The 23,330-nt window shown below is 36.3% G+C and overlaps 1 protein-coding gene across 3 annotated transcripts in view; it reads left to right on the top strand.

Moving 5' to 3' along the window:
* Nucleotides 1-5,585: 5,585 nt before the first annotated feature.
* The window catches only part of LOC106155744 (uncharacterized), a 60,840-nt gene continuing 43,095 nt past the window's right edge, over nt 5,586-23,330 (top strand). The window contains exons 1-2 of one of the 3 annotated variants that reach the window (XM_087003423.1): nt 5,586-5,955; nt 17,286-17,337. In XM_087003423.1, the coding sequence (XP_086859549.1) occupies nt 5,862-5,955; nt 17,286-17,337 (146 nt within the window). In that variant the 5' untranslated portion in view covers nt 5,586-5,861. Of the gene's footprint in view, nt 5,956-14,549; nt 14,910-17,285; nt 17,338-23,330 lie in introns of those variants that run through there. The other 2 variants (XM_087003422.1, XM_087003421.1) reach the window with 2 other exon arrangements.

Genomic DNA, 23,330 nt, shown 5'->3' with positions numbered 1-23,330 from the left:
TTTGAAACGTTGCTTTCTTGAAACCCTCTTGTTCATTTTCCAATGAAAGAAAGGAAGTTATAAGATCTCTGCGTGGAACATTTTGAATATGAAGTCATTTGTTAACACACCCATTTTTGGATATTATTCTATACAAAATTAAATACAGTAAGCATGTTAGACTCCGTTCACATGAAAAATCTATTTTCTAAAAATCTATTTTCTATTCGCGGTATCTTGTGATCACTCCGAGCGCAGCCGAGAATTAATTACAGCTTTGGAAGTAACTGGCTCATGCTGCCAGTAATCAGGGCACAGACCGTAATCACAAGATACCGCAAATAGAAAATAGATTTTTAGAAAATAGACTTTTCATGTGAACGAAGTAACCATGCCACAGCATTCTTTGAGCAATATAGCAACTGATAAACGGGTTAATAAACCAAGCACGTCACAAATCAAAAATGAAAGAGACTGGTGGTCTCCCTGCCTCCGCACACGCCATTAAATGGTTAAAATCTCAGCTCTGAGATTTAATTGCAAGGCGCTTGCAGCAGCGGTGGAGGCGGGGAGACCATCTGGGAGTAAACGGCATCGCCTTTAAGTGGGTTGCTCATATTTGGTCGGCAGATCAGTTAGTCTGCGGATCATCTGTTCTTAGAGATGAGTCTCTTTCATTTTGTAGACCTATTAGGGGGCGAAGCATCCAAGCGGGTTCTCTTCTTCAAGAAGTGAATATCACCTACTTGAACCGAGAACTCACCAAACAAGTTTGATGAGTACTATCTTTAAATGTATCTGAATGCTCCTGTTTAAATTAATGCCTTTCAAAAAGAAGAGTCTGTCTGGGGCGTTTTTGGGCGTTCTTCTGGGTCTTCCGGTCAGATTTTCGAGTTCACATTGACGGGTATCCAAGGGTGCATCCCCAGAGATGAAGATTTAGATCGGCCTGGGGGTTCACGCTAAATTGCAGTCAGCCGAGCGCACACGGCAATTTATTACCCCCTTACAGCTTTTAGTAGGCGGAACAGACGCTGGTGTCAGCTTAACCGGCTTAAATGTCTGTCCCGCCTACTAAAAGCTGTAAGGGGGTAATTAATTGCCGTGCGCGCTCGGCTGACCCCAGGGAGTTAGGTAGATCTAGATGGATCGATCTAAATCTATGGGAATGCACTCTAATTTTTCTGTTGGAAGACGGTCAAAAATGGAGGATTTATCATAAAGATAATTTGGAAGACTGTCAGAAAATGTCTGGATCCGCCCCTGTCTGACCTGAACATTTTATCATCATTTGGCATGTTAATGGCTATCCCGTCAGTAGCAAAAACTATGATTCTAAACTGTATAGCAACTGATAAACGGATTAATTAACCAAGCACTTCGCAAAACAAACCATAAATGAAAGAAACTCGTCTCTAACGGACTCTCAGTGATATTTATTGGTCGCACACACGCCTTTTTGCAGATAAGACAGTCTAGTCTAAAGAAGAATATTTAAGCAGCTTGTCCCATTACATTTCAGACCTGAGGGGTGATGGAAAACTTTAGAGTTTTCCCATAAAACTGAACGAAGTGGTTCTCCGTCTCTCAATAGAGATCATAGTAGTCTGGCGTAGATAGATCTATTTGAGGACTGTCCAATAAATGCATTAAATCTAAAATTTAAATGCGTTTTTTTTTTTTTTTTTTTTTTTTTTTTTTTGATACACCTCTGCGTCAATTCTTTGCTTTTTTGAAGTCTTTTAATTTGCTTTCCCTTTTAAAACATCCCATCCATACATAATTTTGGTTTTTTCTTGAAAGTATATTTCATTAAAATGAATATAATTTTATTATATTATTGATAATAATACCCCATCTATTGCGAGAAGTACGTAATGCATGTTTGACTTGAACTGGAAAATATATTACGGCAGGAATTAATCAAAATGCATATATTATTTGCTAAATGGGTTTTGGTGAAATGGGTAACTATTTCCTTTTTAGCACGAGCCTCATCTCTTCGTCTATATTCTATCTAATAAACTTTGAAATCTTAACAGATGGCTTAAGTGGTTATTTGCTCATGTTGCAGTTTAATCTTTGGACTCGCACTTACGAAACCAAGTTAATTTTTTGTAGTTTGTTTCGGTTTTATAAATGCAAAATCAATAGCTTTGCCCAACATAGCTTTAATTTACATAAAGTATGATCTTATGGAATATTTCGGAAGATAGCTATTGCAAAAATTAATCTTTTGTCACTGTTTCATCTCAAGGGTAACACTTTGTTCCTATAATAATTGAATCACTTTCGTTTCGCAACATTCTTTCTCATGCATTCAACTATCACAGGGGTACTAGTGTGAGTTACTTCTACAGCAGGTAACAAAACGGCTATGGTAAGTTTTCCAGAGCTCAACTACAAACTGACCGTCCTCTACGTTTATTTCTCTGGCTGGGAGATCTGGAGTCTCCTAAGACAGCATGGACAATCCAGCCATCGGTTCGACTGACCAAACTTACTCGATTAAATTTTTGAGTTGCCTATGCTGATACAGTGCAACGAAAAATATAAACACCGGTATTTTATATTTTGGAGTGTTTTTTTCATTGTTTCAAATCAGCACAAATATAGACGCATTTTTAAATATTTAGATGCAGGAAAAAACTCATTTTCGGTACCTGGATGATAATAAGGGTTACAATATCCTTAAGTTCTTGTTTGCATGTATGAATGTATGAAATGAATAGCACCAACTTTAACAAAGGATTCATCAACCAAGTTTGATGAGCACTATCTTTAACCGTATCTGAATACTATTGTTTAAATTAATGCCTTTTAAAAAGAAAAGTCTGACCAGAACATTTATTATCATTTTGCATGTTAATGGCTATCCCGTCAGTAGCAAAAACTATGATTCTAAACTGTATAGCAACTGATAAACGTATTAATAAACCAAGCACTTCGCAAAACAAACCATAAATGAAAGAAACTCGTCTCAGTGAAACGGTCTCTCAGTGATATATATTGGTCGCATATACGGCTGTTTCCAGATAAGACACAGTCTAGTCTAAAATGGTAAGGTTAGAAGCATTTAAGAATGACGTCTTTATGATGGCGTAAATGAAGATGTTTAAGCAGCTTGTTCCATTACATGTTAGAGCTGAAGGGTGATGGAAAACTTTTATTTAGAGTTTGTTCCAAAACGTAAACGAAGTGGTTCCCCATCTTTCATAAGAGATCATAGAAGTCTGGCGTAGATAGGTCCATTTGAGGACAGTCCAATAAATAAATTAGAACTTAAATTTAAATGCGTTTTTTTAATACGCCTCTGCTTTTTCAGCGGATACTGTGGTCATTTTCCTTGCTTCTCTTGACTGAGCAAACAGTGGCCTACAAGCACGCCGGTAACCTGAAGACAAAGAGTGTTAACAGCAGAGTTGCCACTCCGATCATTTACTCGTTGTTGAGTGATGGCTTTTTTGGTGAATTCTCCCAACAGCAGTGGGATAAAACCCACCAGGATTTAGGCAGAACGTCAGCGGATATTGTCAGAGAAGGGAGAAAGTTCTTGCGGTTTTTGAAAGAATGGCACGGGATCTACATGTATAAAGAAATATTCACCTCACCTAAGAGCTTTATTAATATGGCTGGAGTTCTTGTCTTGTGATTTGAACGGCAAAATTTGTATTTCCTTAAAAAAAAAAAAAAAAAAAAAAAAAAAACCGGTAACAACTGTCATTGGCTAGTTGTCAGCTGTATTATACTGGTTTTATTTATGCATGTTGGTTTTGAAGGAATATCAATGTTTGAATTATAATGATAATTTTGAAAAATTTGTTGCAACTTAAAATCATTTGTGAAAATGAATCGAACATGATAAATGTCTCTGGTGTACTGACGAAATGAGTAACATACGTTAGGTAGTAGGAATTTTAAAATTTGACCTTTAGTACAAGCTGGAAGGTTACTGGAATATGTCTTGCAATGGATATCGTTACTTCATTGATATGTAATAGGAACTGTTGATATATTTAGTATATCAAGTAAACTAGTGAGTAAACTAGTTACAGGCAAATCCTGGAAGTACATAAATTAAGCTGCTTGGAGTTATGCATCTGTGGGTATGCAAATTTGGGAGTAGAATACACGTAAGATACATGGAAATTGGGGCTATCGTTTCGACGTGGTACCAGTAGTCAAAAAGATATAACAACACTTATTCACTCACTTACTTACTTATTTATTACTTACACTTACTTTTACTCTCACCTTCGTTCATATGCATTCATTGACGGATACAGTCGCCTTCAGGCAGTTAGTTCCAGGCAGTTGCTTCCAGACGGTTACTTCCACTATTCTCAATTGTATTGTTTCGATTGAGGAGTGTATTGACGGTGCACTGACTGAGATTCAATAAAATAACTTTCGGAAACAGCAAGTTAACTTGTTCTTTCTTTAGAAAAAAATTTTAACTTATCACTGAGATAAAAAAAAAAAAAAAAAGAAAAGAAAAAGATAAATACGAGTTAGAAAAAAAAAGTTCTGCTTGATAGCTTTATGACATTGGGCCAATGTTGGTATGCCAACACGAATATTTCCGTTGGCATACCAACATTGGCCCAATATTGGCCAAAGGTTGATAAGCCAAAGAAAACATTCCAACATGGGCCCAACATCCTTATATTAGTGTCAGTCAACTTAATATATTTAGTATGCAGATGGCAGTTTATACATATACCAATGAAGGCTTGTTGAATTTTTATCTTGCTTATAGTCCCGAAACCAAACTATTCACAGTTATGAAAACAGCCTGAAAAAATTATCCGAGCAATTATATATATATATATAAAAAAATTAAAAGCTAGCAAAGCACTCAGAGACCGCCGACAAGGACTGTACAATTGTAGTTGTTGAGAGCACATTCATTGCACAATGGATCAAGGTTGTACAATTGTGGTAGTTGAGAGCACATTCATTGCACAATGGATGAAGGTCGTTGGCCCTATCTCCAAATGGCGTAGAATCCTTTAAAATCCATGGATCCACGTAGTGATGCACTAGTTCTTCTGTCTAAAATCAAATCAAGATGTACTAATACGGCACCTTTGCCAAATTGGCTTTTGTGAAAGAGGGTAACACTCCCTTCTTCTTTCTATAGCCCCCCTCCCCAAATAATAATAATAAAATGGGATTTTAAAAAACCCTGGTTTCCAACCAAGATTACATTCTATCAGCTTAACTATATTTTTTAATGGCTACAGTGGCATATACATTAGTTTGTTTAGATTGTGTGTATGAAAAATCATTGCGCGCGTGTTCAACAAATGTTTACGTGCACTCTGAACTCGTCAGAATGTTTTTTTTTTTTAATCAAAAAATATAGCAAAAAAATAAATTTTTGTTGTCTCAATGATATAGCTTTGTTCCTTTAGAGATTGAGCCACTTTCGTTTCGCACTTTTCTTTCCCAGCGTTAGGAGAGAGGTGAGATGACCTTTACCTGTCACAATCAGTTTACAAATATGCAGGTCCTTGTCACATCTATCGCATCCATGACACTGACAATCACAGCAGAAAGCAGCAAGCACCTGTGTTCACATTGTGACGTCAGAAGTGGCCGAGTGAGCATGTCAACCGGAAATGAGTAACCCCAAGGGAGAGATCAACAACACTACGCCAGGCCGCCAATATTCTGGGAGATTTAAACTTCACTCCAGCGAAGAACTTGATCTTGGGAGCTATACGAAGGATAAAACATGTTATTCAAATAGGGAAAAGCATTGGATTAAGAATTAGAAGAGATTTTCTTTACACTTCTGTCATAAAACGTGATTTCAAGTGACGACCAAATGTGGTCGTAAATATTTCGTTTCGTTAATCAGCACTTGATTCGGCAACATGGGGAAAGATTTTGAACTGCTGCAGGCCGTTAAGGACCAGGATTTAATTAGTATACAGAAGATCCTTAACAAGAATAAGCTGTCTAAACACAGTAAGTATTTTAAATACTTTTTATAGTGTTTTTTGAAAGTTCGGAGAATTGAAATCAATTCAAAAGTTCTGAAATTAGAAGGAAAAATGAAGTTTTTAAGATCGGATCTAAACTTCAGGTGTATCACCTTAAGGAATATGTTGTACATCACTTCGCATATTACTTTTCTAAATATTTATCTATAAGTTAATGTCTTGATTCTATCGTTATTTTTGAACATTTATGTACAAATCGTGTTTTCACCAAAGGGATCTCGAGACATCTTAAGTGGCTGGCAGGGTACTTAGTATTTATGACATGCATGTGCATATTAGAGATTTAGGACCATCTTTTATACTTCCCACTACAATTACCAAGTAACAAGCCCCTAGTGATATTTTGAAAGTAATCAAGGTGTACAAAACATGTTTGTTAACCAGGTAAAAGGGACGGAGGAATATTTCCCATTTGTTAGATGGTAGAGCGTTAAAGGTTGTGAAATCAAGTTATTTTAGTTTTCCTTGTTGTTAAAAAATTTCATTTGCCTTTACATAGTGTTACTTAAAAGGTGGTAATTTTATATCATGCTTAAGTTAAAGGTGTAAGCTTGATAGTCTTGATAGTGTGCACAGGAACGGCCTTCTAAAAGTGTGTTCTTCACATCTCTTCGTAGAAATTAGAACTTTATGTAAGTCTGAAAACACATTGATGTTAAAGTGAGACCAACCAACAGTTTATGAAAAGTTAACCCATAGTTTGGTGTACAGATGTTCTTACTGGCTGCCCTCCTTTCATGGTCATGTTTACCTTCCAAATTAGCGTGTGTTAGTGACCCCAGTTGAGGAAATTTGCTTTCTCTTCTCAGCTCCCAATTTAAAGCATGCACTTAAATGAGAGGAAAAGTTGAATTTTAGCATAATTTTTGTTTGACTGGGCAAGACAGGAGTGCTGTCTCAGTTCTGTTTTGTTTAAAACACCTAGATGCATCTTTATCAGGGTGAAGATAAACTTGTTTATAATGAACTAAGATAAATGAATACAAGACAGCCAAATTATCGGAGATCTTAATCTAGTGTGGTATTTTTGTCTATGGAAAGTTTGGAAGCAGTGCAATCAAGTGCACTGAGATCACTGTTTCCACTTAGGCTTCTATGGAATAGTATAGAAGGCAGTTCTATTGTGCTCTGTTGTAGGTCTGGATTGCAGCCCCATGCATAGCTATTCAAGTGAATATTGTACAGCTCTATTGTGTAGACGGCCAGAACAGTATTAAATCAGTTTTACTTCATTGGTTCTGAGTCAGTGTTTTTGTTCAAAATATGATTTAAAACAAGTGTTTACAAAACTTCCACTTTATCTACTATTGCTGGAGGACCTCTTTGACATACATTTATTACTATTGAGAGCTTATTGATTTTGCTAAAATCAGAGCAAAAGGCGCGAACAGCCTTCAAGACCACTTATTGAACAAAAATCTATATTGTGCTTGCTGAGCACTTTGAATGCCGCCTGTTTCGGATATTTGCATAGTAAACAATGGAACCTGCTTGTACTATTTCTTTGCACTTTTCTTTCTCAGGACGCAGATTAAAAATCATCTTTCTTATAAGGAGAAAATAAGGAGTAATCTTTCATCAGAGGAATGTGGCTTAAGCATGCACCTTCCTAGCTATCAGGATTTTTGATCATCACATTAAAACTTGCATGCTACCTTTTCATATAGATTCTCAAGAGATATAACTTCTTGAGTAGTATGTGCATGCATTTGAAACTCTGTGTAGGCAGTATGAGACAGTCAGCTATCTCTGATGGGTTTTTGCATTGTTGTGGGCATGGGTTGGGTAATCATCAACATGCTTTGGTCAACATTATGGGCCAGTCCACTGATATATATACGTATTATTGGTCATAGCAGTTTGTGTCAACATGAAAACCCACATGATTTCATTATTTATAAATCATAATGATTATGATATTCCGGTGCATTTTGCTTTATATTTAATGGATTTAAATGTTTAGGTACAACACAATCTATAATTTAAAATCATTGTTGTGTGCAAAGGTTTAGTGAATCAATGTGGTGTTAAATTTCTGATGGTGACATTCAATTCATATGTCTGCAGTTGGGACATTAAGTGCCTCACACTTATGGACTTGTTTTTTCCCCTTAGTATTGAAGTGGATTTGGCTAGCTTCCTTTAACTTTTAGGTAACCCAGTTTATAGCCAGTACCAAAACATTCGAAAGAACCCTCAACCTTCTAACCCTTTTTATTTTAGTTACTTGCCCGTAATAGAAATGCCTTTCTGTTTTGCTGCAGGTAACAAGGTTAGAAAGTTACATGGTTCAAAGGATTTGTTAATACGTAGGCAAAACATTCAGTAATTTCTTGACACATATTGTTGATATGTCCACGTACAGCTAGAATAGTTTACATCACACATTGAGTTGGGGTATAAAGTACACCTGACAACTACTACCCCCCATAGTACAAACCACAATATAAGGGTGTGATTGCAAAATCAGAGTCCATATTTCCTTGGTTTAGAAGAAAAGAAAAGGGAGAAATGTGCTTTGACCCATGCTTTGAATTGCAGCAGACCAGAAAAATCTGTCTGCTGAGAAGGGAAGATTGGAGACCACAATCATTGAAAAAGAGGGTAACATTAAATGAACTTGAACAGTAGCAATTTGGCAATTTTATACAGGAAGTAAAGGCCATAGAGTAAAGTTATCATACCGCAGACATTCAATTGATGACTGACCTAAAACATTTCAATTGGAATTACAGAGGAATTTTGCCATTTTGATTTGAAATTTGCTCCCTCGAACAGTAATAGGAAACTACAATTTTCAATTGGGGTTTTAATTCACTCTAAAAATGAAGTACAAAGATCTTTTACTACTCTTGGTAAAATACATGGAAAACCTGAAAGTATAGATTTTCATTTTAACATTCTTCCCGTATTTATGTTAGGCATGTATAGTTCACCTGCCTGACTCTAGGAAATTAGGAAAACCAAGCACCTGCAATATGTGTTTCCTTGATTAAACTTGACTTTAGTACATCTGCCACGGATTACCAGGAGTTCATTATTTCTTATAATGGACCTTCAAAACATTATATAACTGGACAAATTGATTTCTTGGGATATGTCTAATGATAACATTAATCACCATTGCTGGTGATTATCAAGGCCCTTTAGTTCTTATTGATCTGTTAGGATCCCAGCAGCATGTCCTTCTAAAACCTGAGTCCTTTGAAATCCTGTTGTTTATGAGCTTTATTACTTGGTATGAATTTTGGACTCACAGTTTGCAAAGGAAACCAAATGAAAATGAAACACAGTTTGTTGCATATTTGTAATCTGCTGATTTTTTTTTTTTTTTTGAAAAACGTTGAAGTTTGCACCAGCTTTATTCACACGTATAGTCTTTCAGTGTGAACCCTGTATTTGAGGGGAGATGTATTATTTTTACCTATATAGGTTTTTAATTCAGTAACAGAGAAAAAGGAGAAGAGCCCTGTGTTTACCTTTTAACTTTACACATGATATTTTCAAAGTGTGTTTAATATTGAAAAATAGCTGCAGGCAGTGTACGTGAGATAGTGAATACATTATAAATTGATGGGAGAACTGAGAAGGTAATATTCACATTAATTGTTCTAGTCAGGAAAGAAAAGACAATATGCTGCGTAACAGAGTCATAACACTAATTTGACTTGGCAGCCACACATGCAGTTTGGGTTACATAGATTAATAACTCACATAGATATATCTTGAAAGGTTGAAATTCCACATAATTTACATTGACCTCATGCCCCAGACTGCCAGTTGCCCAAATGTAAAGTATTATTTGTATGTGTGCTGTAATGTTGGTGCACTTGAGATCTAAATGCAAACTGGTTTACATGTTTGGCTGTATTAAATTGTTGTATAAAGATTGGTATTGTGTTCATTTGTGTTGAATTAAAGTTGTACAACCAGCACAAAAAGGAAATCGTTGTTTTTGTTTTGGAGACAAGATTCTGTGTTACCATTAATGTTTTTGGGAAAGGGGTGGAGGGGGAGTGTGGATCATTGGGCTCCCTAGAACATTTCCACACGCAACTTGTTTAGAGAAAGACATGCATATGGCCTTCTTGTTTTTAGTCTTGCCAAGTAAAAATTCTGAATAAACTAAATGAACTACCAGTCCTGTAATTCAGTAGACCCTGTGTTACTAACCAAGTGAAACCTGTGTAATGTCACATCCAAAGCATGTAGTAGGAAATATCTGTCTCTTTTCTCTCCTACCTTAATGAATAAAAACATAAGGTAAAAGAAATATAGGTATACCTTTTTGACAGGCATTGACTGAGGCACAATTGAAGAGGACTGTCTGTGTTTAAATTATATAAAATCATAATTCATGACATGGGCCCTGTGTCAATATTTTCCTGGGCAATGATTTAAATTCTCATAAATACATGTTTTCTCAAAGAAAAGACAAGTTAGTGTCAGCCACTGTGACCTCGGTGTTAAGGTATTTCCTGTCTTTAGGTGGGGAAGAAACACAGTGCAGGTGCAAGTTCCATGGCCCAGGGACAGCTAGAGATTTCTAAGGAATTCATAAATGACATATTCTTAAGTGATTTGCAATTTACATCATTGGATATAGCTCAAAGGCTGCCCCCCCCCCCCCCCCCCCCTTAAAGTATTTTGAAAAAAGTTTGAAGAATTTTCAACAAAAAAAAAAAAAAACAATTTATGGATAACACTGCCCAGGTTTAACAGAGCATTTGTGTTGAGCTTGATTTCCACTCATATAGAAACTTAAAACAGCAATCAACAAATTCAGTGACATATATTATGCTTCTCTTGTTTATATATGCTTGGTTGCCACCAGTGATAAAACACATATTTAATTCAAACAAATGCAGCTGTCCCTTTAGATAAAGAATCATGTGTTCAAAAATAGCCCCTGACTTGCGCCACTTGTTTTGGCAATGATATGCATCCTTGTGACATGGGAGATTTCTATGGAGAAACTTGTACTGTGTCTCTATGATACAGTTTTTGACGTTAAGGTAAGACATTCCAGGTATATTCTACAGGTAACATACACAGTCCAGGTATGTGGTCAATATATATTATTGCATGTAGAAGGTGATCCCCATCCTCAAATGACCAGGGTCCAGTCTTGTCCATCTCTTGGCTGACATGGTCAGTTCACTGTGGGAAGATATTAATAAAAGCAGTCATTTATTATAGCACCTCATGTGGTTTCTTGTGGCTTCAATGACAAGGTCATGCAGCTGTGGGCAAAATGACAGCCATGTTCAGACCTCGTATTTAAACTGGAGACGGTCTAACATAACAGGGACTACCCTTGACACAGAAGCTGGTGGTAAATTTCTTTATATATTGTCCTCATAAAATAAAGGTACACCAGTAAATAACTGGATGTATTTTTGATCATTGATACAGGAACTTCAGATTAAAAAAACTCCTTCATGTTTCAATTCCTGAGTTATGCATTGTGGTATTAAGGTGATGTAAATTGGATTGTTTAGGGTTAAATAAGTCTGGATTTGAATGCAGCCTGTGGCCAAGTATTATCACATACCTGTCATTATGTTTAAATGCTAATGACTACAATCTAGCATTTAGAAGTAAGGGTAGTTGTAGATGTAGAGATAGGAAAGCCAGGCAGCTAAACATCATGTTTGTCTCAGTCATCCCCCTCATGTACCAGACACATGTCTCAGTTCACAAAGCCATTAAAGGAAGAATGAATTAAGAGTCTACAGCATTCCTGCCTGTGGTAATTAGACTTCTACAGGTGGCAGACAAAAGGCAAATGAATGGGGGCTTGTGCATTTAAGTGATATTATTTCTCAAATTGGCCCTGTTATAAGTTGGCTTTTACAATGTGTTTTTAATTTCTGATAGTGGCAGGTAAAATGAAGGCTGTCAGGTAGTTTTGCAACAACTAGAGTTCTTCTTTCACAGGGTACAAAAAGTGTGCATGAATGAATTGGTATTAATTTTACAATTGTCATATTTTTCATCTAAGTGTTTTTAGGACTTCCCTTAATGTGACAATTCTGTGAATACCCAGGCCATCAGGGACATTGTGGTCAATTCAACCGGTGATTTGTTTCCGCCAAAAATGAATCATTCTGAAAAATGGAGACAAATGTTATAATGACTACCAGGATATAAATTTTGTATGCCATATTTGGACTGGCTTAATAATATGTTGCTGTGGTGACCAGATGTTCAACAAAATCCTGTTATTTAGGAGCCACCCTGTAGTCGTTTTAAATCCCATTGGTTTTTATTAGATTTGAAGTTACAGATGGCAGGTTATTGACAGAGAAAAGGCGAGATGTACCCTCTGAATCATGTAGTTAATAAGATTAACCCCAAAGATTTTAGAATATTTAAGAAAGAGGGTTTAAAGTCTGGTAAAGGATATTTATGTAGAAAGAACATCTTAATGTTTGAACTTAGCAGTTGTTCATTAGCTTTATAATACTTTGTCTGAAATTTTGACTCATAGGCATTTGTTCTGGTACTGTTGAATTGAAGTGTGAGAGGAAATATATCTCAGTTTCAAACTTGAGGAAAATTGTAGTCAGAGGGATGGGGGGATGAATATATATATATATATATATATATATATATATATATATATATATATATATATATATATATATATATATATATATATATATATATGCCTTTCTTTCAAATTGCCCAAAACTAGCAAAACAGCATGAGCTCAGGCTGTCAGACGTCCATTATCACAACAAAAAGGAAAAAAAATGAATTGCAGGTTAAAGTGATAATAGTGCTAAATGAAAATCAATTGTCGAATTCCACTGTTCATGGCAATTGGATGAAAGAGGAAATTAAATAAGCTTATGTATAATTTTCAATTGTTCAGCATTTTTTAAAGGTTGCTCAATTTATCAGGTAATATCCTGATAATTCATTTTTTTTCTTTTGATGGGTCATGACTCAGTAGAAATAAGGCAATTTATGGATTATGTCACAGGATATATTCTTTTCTATTCAAGTGTGTGTCTATGGGGGGGGGGGGGGGGGGGAGATATGTAGCCCTTAATTTGGGGTTTATTTACAAAAAAAAAAAAAAAAGAAAGAAATTTGATTAGAAACAAGTGTTGGCAAATATTGTCATTCTTTGAAAAGAACTCAAATAAAAATGGTTTGCTAAAACTTTTACTTTATATATCCAGGATTTGGGACAGCACTTCAATAAACCCCAATATAATGGATAATGTGCCTTTAGATCTTTCCCTAAAAAAGTTGCCTGATCCAGGAAAAGAAAGTAAAAGTGTACTAGAGACCTGTATGAAGCGCATTCAGAACAAGATGATCCACTGACTAAATATGGCCGACCCCACTTCAAAAGCAATGCCACTGATTACTGATGCTCTCCCCAACTCCAGACATGTCATGAAAGGGATTAAATCTCAGCTTCGAGGTTTAATTGCTACGCCCTTGCAGCGACAGTGCATGTGGAGACGAGGAGACCATTATGGAAATAGCGGTATCACTTTTGAAGTGTGTTCGGCCATATTTAGTTGGTGGATCAGTTAGTACTCAGATCATCTGTTCTAAATGTGCCCTAAATATTTGTAATACAGGCTGACATGAGGTGGAAGAAGGTGGGAGGAGGAGGAGAATGGGCATAAGATTTGACAGGATATAAAACCTACATTTGTAAATGATGATGTTCAAGTGCAGTGTAAACAGGTGTGGAGGTCGCCTGTGGTATCGGCCAGTAGATTGCTTGGGAAAGAACACCATTATTTAAAAACTTCTTGGTCAAAAGTTTTATGTATGCATGGGCTTAAGATCATCTGTGGATTGTTGATTCCGATTATCATTTACGTCTGTTGTGGTTTTGAAAAGAAATGCTCCTTAGTGATTTGTTGTATGGCAATTAATTTTTAGCAAATAAATGTTATCAAAAATCATAATACAGCCTTTTTTTTACACTTTATTCAATAACATGAATAAGGTATTTTAGTGTGGTTATTAAGACAAGTGTGGGGTAAAGATGAATACCCCTTTATATGGATCTTTACCCTGCTGAATAGAGGATTCTTTCAAATCCATATGATCATACCTGTTTCTATAGATTATATAAAATCATCTTTGTGTTCATTGATATCGTTGTTAGGTCCCTTTAATTTTCATGGGAGAGGTTGGATCAAGTTTTGCCTTGTGGCATTCTCTTTGCTAACATTTTGTGTAACACATCTGGGACTGGGCCATCTTGGGTTACTTACAGGTTTGGAAGATGTCGCACCTTTTATTTGCTTTCGTTCACACTTTTGTTCCTGTACAAAACACAGGAAAAACATTAAAACGTACACGAAAGAAAGATATTCCACACTTACATGTGGCACAACATACAAGGCATGTACTTATAACAGCTGGTAATGAGTGAGTTACCTGATTAGCTTTTTTAGCCTCTAAAAAAAAGGAGGGAAGTGTTCAATATTGGCAGAATCATCTGACATTGAAGTTTTTGGGGAAAGGGGGAGTGACAGTCATAAGTGTGCATCATAGAGATATTTTACCTGGAATCTATGCCAGAGAACTTTCAGAAAGAAACTCACCGGGTGGGAAAGGTTATGTGTTTGCTATTCTTGGTAATGGAACCATAATGGCCCACCTTAATACAATCTGTTTATTTATGTAAACGGACAAGGTAACAACATCTTCAGTAGGATATTGGCAGATTATATTAAGAGAGGAGGGGGTTTGATGAACATTTCTCAGGATTAATGGAGTCTTGAGGCAAGGTCAATATTGAGAAAGGATGGATGAGCTCCAAGGAATTTGCTAATGCTGAAGTTTTTGGACAGAAGATGGAATACCCAGGTGGTCTTTCTTGCTGGAAAAGTCTGGTTTGTGGGGAAGGTGATGAACCTAGGCCAGGAAAGCAGAAAAGTAATTGAGAACAATTCTCTCTTTTTTGAGAAAGGTCATGAAGATAAATGTAAAGATATATAGTCGATAGTACAGGAAAAAAAATATGTGTGCATTTCTGACGCAAATGTCAGAGTTGTTTGAATTCTCGAGATCCAGGTTAATATAGCTGCTTGTTCCCTTTGTAGCCACCAATTAGCAGGTCTTTGTAATCTCTGACACTTTTTTGGCCAACACTATTAAATAACAAATGAAAACACTCTTACAAACTGAATGCTGAAACATAGGAACTCTACAGTTTTGCATGGAAAATTAAACTCATTGATAAGAAAACTTTTCTCCAATCACCTCTATTGTTTATTACATTATCCTGAATCTTAGCGTATGTATAGCTGCTTGTAAACAACAGTTTGGTCCATTTCCCTTAAAATCAATACACAGTAACTGCAATAAATTCTTTTCTTTTAACTTGAGCACAGTGGTTTGTATGTCACTGCACTATGAATAAGTGGTGAAATATGAGATTGCATAAAAATCCATCAGTCTTTTGTGTGTAATTAATTGAATATTCTCCACTCGGCCAAGCAAACTGAGTGGATATTGGTGTTTTCCAGCACTGGACATCTGTTCAATACCTCACACAATAGGGAAACATGCTTCATCAAAATTTATATATGGAGTTAATCTGATATTTATAATACTTCATGCTTCAAGTAAAAAGATACTCAATATAACAATATTGATGTACTTGTATCAGTCGGGGTGTAGTTTATTAGGGCCAGTACAAGAGAAAGTTGTCTAGTACTAAGTAGGATGGCAACAGATAGCTATACTTCCACTGGGACCATAGACTCACTGTGGCTAGGTAGGTGTCTAGACAGACAGACAGACAGACAGATAAACAGACAGATGGAGTTAGGGCAGACAGATGTACACTGGGATAATGGCAAATATTATGTGTTTTGACAAGTTTTAGGAATTTGTGGGAGCCTCTAACAACTCCTCTATGAGGTTGGTTTGTGTTGGTGCTGTGAAGTTCCACAGCTGTGATATTGGTCTGCTAGCAGATCTGACATAAACTGGGGAGGCCTTTGGGGGGGGGGGGGGTCTTATAGATAGATTTGACATTCTTGCTGAAGGTCATGGTATCAAATTTAAGAAATTCTCCTAGTACGTTTTTAATATGGCTTCAAATTGATTTATTTGTTTTATAACTATTTTGCTGAGTGGAAATAATGGTAAGACTTATAAGTATATTGTCTTTTAAGAAGAGTGAACTGGTTTGTTAAAGGGTATAGGATTATTTAAGAAAACACTTCTGATAAGAATTTGATATCAGTTATATGTAAGAGATAAAAAAATCATTAAATCATATATTATAGACAGTAATTTGTCAGTATGAAAACTAGCAGGTATAGTGTATCCCCATAAAAGCGCCGTAAAACCATAAACGTAGTTAGTCATCTGTACATGTGCACCTTTAGTGTAAAATACAGTTATGATAAAGATCAGTTTGCCAGCAGAGCTTGGCATGTGCATTTTCTCTATTTTAAGTACATTGATCTTATCACTGTTGTGGTGGTTAACAAACTTTTTTTGGTTTATAGTCAAAACTGAGGACAAACTATTACTTTTGTTTTGGATTCATTGCAAACTTGCTCTTCAGGAGTAAACACTTGAGGTTTAAAAGGCATATAGATTACCCATATTATGTAGCTTTACTCAACTCGGTCACCATTGATTTGCCTATATATTGTACAACTTTAAAAACCTGTAGCTAATTTAAAGACCCAAGAAAAATGCCTTACCCTGAAAATACCCCTTCAATACTGATGGGGTGAAGATACAGTTGTAAAGTTCTTTACTGATGACTGTGAGATCATAGAGATGAGATGGCCTACATAGCTCGGGCTCACAGGTGTAATTATCCCATATAGAAATCCATGCTTTAATGTAATATGCCATGCACCAGGCTATCAACCACTCACCATATATAACACCAGTGTCTGAGGGTTTATCTGGCATATTACCTAACTCACTTAGATTATTGCATATTCAAGCTGCCTGCACTCATAATAGCCCTACTTAAGGACACCCTGAATATTGGAGATATAGGCACATAGGATCTTGATTTAAAAAAACGAGTTGGAAACTGACATGCTCTCCCATCTTTTAGTATATTAACATTATATATGAGGTTTTTAAAAGAACCTATTAAATACAAAACCTATACAATATTGAATGCTCAGATTGACATACGCATGCATGCAAGTGCACACACACACACACACGCACACACAAGTTTTTCATATATTGTATCAGGTATCTTTTGTAAATAAGTAATATATGTCAATATTTTATGTCATTACTTATTTCTTTTATTATTATTATTTTCAGAACTCATTGGTTCTACAAAGAGGATTAATATTAACTATCAGGACAATGATGGGTAAGCAATAATCATTGTGAACTTAAAAGTATGATATTATTTCTCAATTTGTAATTGTGGTTGCATAAAGCCAACATATGGGTTTATTTTTATTGTTAATGAATATTTTTCTGTCTCAGGAAAAAAAGAAACATCTATTGAAGTCAAGTTGAATTAACCTAACTATTAAAACGATCTTAGAGCGCAGCTTTTTAGTGGGGTCAGCCATATTTCATCAGCAGATCAGTTAGTCCACGGATCATCTGTTCTGAATACACTCTAGGTGGTAGTCTGTTTAGAAGTAGCTTAACAACAGCATGTTGGGTCTAAAGCCATATATTTAGCTGGGTTTGGTTTCACAGTGAAATGGAAGTAGCCTGAAAATGGGTCTAAGACTGGGTTCCCATCCCTAGATCGATCTAACAGGATCGGTCCATCTCCACTGGGTTTCTTGCTAAATTGCTTTCAGCTTAAGTGGCTTAGATGTCTGGGACTCCTACTAAAGCTGCTAAACGATAGTTAAACTTAATTACCCCCTATCAGCTTTAGTAGGTGTGACAGACATCTAAGCCACTTAAGCTTATTGCAATTAAACAAAAATCCCCTTGGAGATAGTTCGATCCAAAGTTAGTACGATAGTCTCTGGGAATGTTCTATAAACTTTAGACCAAAAATTGGGCTACTTTAGTCCAAGATAATGCATATATAGTGTGGCAGTCCACTGAAGGGAAATATTGGTCTGAAGCATAAGTCATAGCTTTTTTGTTTCAAAACAGGCAAAATATTTCTGCTACTGATTTAACTTGGGTCATAGTGGACTAAGATTGCGTTTTTAAATGTTTGGACTAATTTAATGGCTGAAGGTACCTGAAGTGCAATGGAGGGAGGGGCTAGAGGGAGAGCAGAGGGATTAGATGTACAGTGATCTAATCTTGGTTATAATATTGTGCCTACTGATGTGGTAGGTAGTGAGATAGGCTGGCTTGAATTGATTGGGAACATATCTTTGCTCAAACAAAAGTACATGTTTTAAGAACACAAAAAGCAGCAATAAGACATGTATAGTAGTTCGTTTAAATCTATATAATTAGCAGTTTCCGTATGAACAGTGAATGTAAGGCTTCCACTGCAAGCATTTGATTTGCAACATCTTTTATATTTCATGGACTTTCTGATCTAAGGAAGTGAAAGTTTATGGTAGTAGTTTGCTACAGGCAAAACATACCAGTTAAGATTCTTTCATGCTTCACCTTAGAACCACAGGTTAGGTAGAGGAATGCTGAAGCAATTATACTCTGGAATGAAAAAAAAAGGCTCAACAGATTTCACAAGTTAAGATGATAGAGTATTAAAAACACTGATTGCACAATTTGAGATTCAAATTGATTTCTTGCATGTCTTGTTGGTTGGGTAACCACAGTCCTGAAGCAGGGAACAAATTTTTAGTTTAAATGCAACTCGAAAATGAAAACTGATAATGGTAATCAATGATCATAGGTCAGGTTATTGAGCGTGAAAAATGTTATTATAAGGCAGAGCATATAGTACTGATTACATGTTGTACGAAATCCTGATTGTGGTTCGGTGACCCAGATTGCTTCCTTCATGGGGAGAGATTTGCTTCTTCCTCAACCGCAAAGTTCTGGATCATGACTAAAAAAAAGTTCTGGATCATGACTGGCATGTCTCAGAGTGGGAGGATAGCAGAAGATTAATGGCACAGTTTATACTGAAATATGTATCAGAAAACTGGTCCAAGTTTTGGCAGTAGTTTACAGTCTGTATAGATGTATATGCCAGTTTGTATGATTACAAATAACACATAGAAGTTTGGGATTCAGGCAAGCTAACCCATTAAGTATTTTTACTTAGTACTACATCAAAGCTAAGTAATTAAATGCCATTGAGGCATTCCTTTTGATGTCCATCAGTTGCTGGTGGACACCTTAATATTTATTTTGATTACAATGAATCAAGTGCAGTCACATATTTATTTCATGACTTGAGTACAGTCGAATTTTTATTTCATCAAGTGCATTTCTCATGTATAATGCATGAAGATAAATGTTTCCTATCTGCAGTATAGTAACAGGGACTAGTTTTATGCTGCTGACTGTCACATTTGTGAAAAATAACCCGGTGCAGGCCCCTTAACTGCCCATCAATCACACATTAATTCTGGAGCTAGAATTTGGAAGAAGGAGCAAGAAGAATGAGTTCTTTAATCTCAGTGAAAACTTATAAGAAAGGCACAAGTCATGAAGTGCAAGCTTCGGGGATTTTTTTTCAGTGCTAATCTCTACCCCTGCCATGAAAAGCTAAATTTAATTTTGAAATAATTTAGGGTTGTCGTAAAGAGTAAAGTAGATTGTTAAAGCCAAGTTGACATGATGACAGTCACGTAGTTGACAGATTGACAGAATGGAGGAACATGCTGTAATACAACAACTAGATGGCACCGGATATATTTTAACCCGCTACACCTTACAAATAACTGAATTCATTGTTGGATAGAAATTCTCCTTATGTAACAGAAACAGAAATTGTATATCCGTAAGTGAAATATAATTCCTGTCCAGCATAGTGCGTAATCCTATGAAGCTATGTATGCTAAGATTGGGAAGGGGCAGCTCTTGAGAGGCCTAGTGTACAGAAACCATAGAAGATGCCAAACAGTTTATCCAAGACAACCCATCCCAAACGTAAATAGGCATGTATAAATGGCAGAAAATCCAAATAACACTGGACAATACTGACTGCGACCAAATACCTGTAAGGGATATTGTTCAGGTGCCCCCCTATAAGTATGCCTGGAATGCCATGGGAAGAGGGAGAAAACCAGAAGTGACACCGGTCCTGCAGGTGGGGAGAGCTGATGTCCAAGTCTGGCAGAAGGATTAAGCCGGCCCACCCCGCAAAGGGATTTTGAACAAATTATGAAATGTAAATCTGAGATTTTACCACCCTCGGACAAGAGAGCACTTAACCCGCATTGATGTCTCAAAGCCCCTAGACCCTGCTTTTCTTTTTCTCTGCTCAATTAAGTGATCCAAGGCAAATGGAAGGAGAAAAAAGCTTGAGAACCTTCAGCCTGATTACTTGCTCCTGTGTGCCAAGAGCTGCTGTTCTGTATTGTGACCAATGGCAGGTCGCACTGTAATCTGGTGTTGAGAGTAAATATGCAGGTGTAAGGAGTTTTGGGGGGGAAGTGAACTGGAGGTCAAGGAAGTAGAAGTCTGTTGCAGTACACCTCTTACAGCATAACCTAGGCAAATACCTTGAAATAACACAGTTGGACAGGCCTTGCCACTGCCTCACTGCACCCAGTGAGACTGGCCAGTGTAAGAAGCACCTGGTGGCCATGCTATATCATGGATGTGTAGACTAACTTATTGTGACGTCTCTAATCTCTTAAAGATATATTTTCCTGATAAAGTGCATCTCTAGTCTATTATAGAAAATTCAACTTGCTCTTATGCAATTTTCTTGGTCATTAGCTGTAAAGGTCAAACCTTTTGACATTAAAACTTGTTCTGTGTTGCCAGTTTTTATTCTTCTCTCCCCTGTCCCTGTTAGCTGAATCAGTTTTAACCCCTTATTACTCTCTTTTTCACTGTCTGCGGCCATAAAGCAGAAATCATAGCAACTCCTAATACCATTTCCCTTTATTCAGTTTGATTGCAGCATGAACACTGATAAGACTACATTTGTTCAATAAAATTTGATGTTGGTCTGTCGCGCAATTAGCCAGCTGCCAGGAGGCAGGGGATAAGTTGGTTATGAAATATTGACCCTGTGTCTTATATAATTGGTCTATTATCAATAATCATCACTTTTCCACCATTTCCTTCCTTTGGGAAATTTATATGTAAGCTATTTTTTTTACCCCCATTCAAAATGATAAAAAAATGGCCTTGCAATGGGCAGCAAACATGAACATAAAACTAGGCTAGACAATTATGAATGGTGGCAAAGATTTTTGTATAGAAAACCCCAATCTTTAGTTGACACACAACCGCAGGCAAGCTCATTGATGTGGCTGGCTTGGTCTGACCAAAAAGTGTACCAGATAGAAAAACCAGGCAAAAGAAACCTAATCCCACTTTTAATCTGTCTGAGATCTTTTGACTGTATTGACCTTTTCATCAGTGCCACTATCTGGCTGAAAAGCCCCAAGATTGCCTATGTTTAGCCTGTATTGGCCAGCCTATAAAATAAATGAGCAATAAATTGAAAACTTGCACCGAGTTTTTATGTCATAAAATGTTCTGTTTGCATATACGTGATATGTGTTATATTTATGAAGATTGGGTCTGGTTTCATACATGGATGAAGTGATCAGAACACACACATACCCCTGTCTTTTCTATTTCTTCTACAAATGTGAAGCTCTATTTTATGAATGGCAGGCGGTAAACTATAGAGTGACTTGCAAAAAGTACACCATCGGCTATCATATTCAATTTTATACTTCCGATGGCGTTTTCTTTTCTCATATCCCACAGTTAGGTAACTTGTGGTGTCGCCAAGCCTTTTTATGACGTAGATGCCTTGTTTAATTTTTTGATTGAAAATATCTTCATTTCCTCCTATGGGAAATTATTGTTTCTTACTACAAACTCTGAGATGATGTTTCACCTTTATGTGGTAATGTGAGACTGTTTTTCATTGGCTTTGTTCATATTGAAGTGTGCATACACAGCACTGAACATATTTTCAACTGCGGAATGTGTTGAACAACTTTGTCAAATTTACATAAAAGGCGGGGTTACGCTCCTTCAATTTATTTTACTGTGACCCTTCCAACTTCTCCAACTGAACAATGAATGGGTTGTATGGGAAGAAGTCAAAATTTTCCCTGTGCTGTTGTAATAACCTGAATTCCAGACTAAATTTCTTGTGAACATTATTATTATTAAACCCATTCATTATTCACTATTAAGTGACTTCAAAAATGTCTTTATCTCCACAATTTTGAGGCCTGCCCAGCTTTAGAGTAATTTTCATTTTTCGTGCATCTTCCACAGTTGCCTTGTTATTTGTAGACCCTCCCAGCAACTGTACTCAAACAAACACTTTTTTAATACCTACTAAATAATCTTTATCAAAACATTTACCTTTAAAGTCAGAAATAGGTGCATGACTCTTGCTTGCCCCTAAATAATGTGCAGAGTTGATAAACGATCCACGGGAGATTTGGTTCGGACATTTCATCATCAAATGGACCATTAGTCGAATGTTTTCTGAAAACAGAGTTTTGAGCAGGCTGATACTGCAAACATATCCATGCTGGAATATTATCCCCAGGGGAATAGATGATAGACCTTGGGGTATTGAGATGTGGCCTTCGGGATATTGGCCCTGGTTGCTTAGTCTCAGTAGATGGATAAAGATGTTCGAAGATGTGAAATGCTTTACTACTACTGAGAAAAAATAACACTTTTTAGTTGCAGACATCAAGAACAGTATTTATTTAATTATCTAAAAAAAATTCATAGATTGTGTCTTATGGACTGTAGCCACAGAAGAAAAGTTTTACATTGTACAAATAGCAATAATAAAGCAGTATTAGTACTGAGGAAAACTATATTTAATTGAATTTAACTGTCAAGAGACAAAAGAAAGTAAACACTCAGCCTCACTACCTAAATATTGACTGACAAGCATTTTGTGGTTTATTGGAAATTTCACCAGAAATCAGTTCAAACCTTTGATATGCCCAATGAATAGAATCACTGTTAAATATAAAACAGTAGGATACTATATTTTCAATATTTTGTTGCTAATGAACATGTGGTGTTTGTTATGGTTATGACATGAAACTTTCAAAAATAGGTGTTAAAATTAAGATCAAAGTGTCAGTTTACCAAGAACAGCACCTCCATTAAAGAAAGCAGTGGTGAAGAAAATAATGCCAGACATTCTATAGCACTAATCATGTGTGTAAAGAAAGACTGGCCCTTATTTACAGCAGTTTGTTAGTGTAAAAGGCTGTCATCATAAATCAATATCTC

The sequence above is a fragment of the Lingula anatina genome, chromosome 2 (genome assembly GCF_051362555.1).
Source record: "Lingula anatina isolate TDL-2025a chromosome 2, LinAna3.0, whole genome shotgun sequence".
Lineage (NCBI taxonomy): Eukaryota > Metazoa > Brachiopoda > Lingulata > Lingulida > Lingulidae > Lingula > Lingula anatina.
Note: the sequence above shows the minus strand (reverse complement) of the source record. Positions and strands in the feature narration are given on the sequence as shown.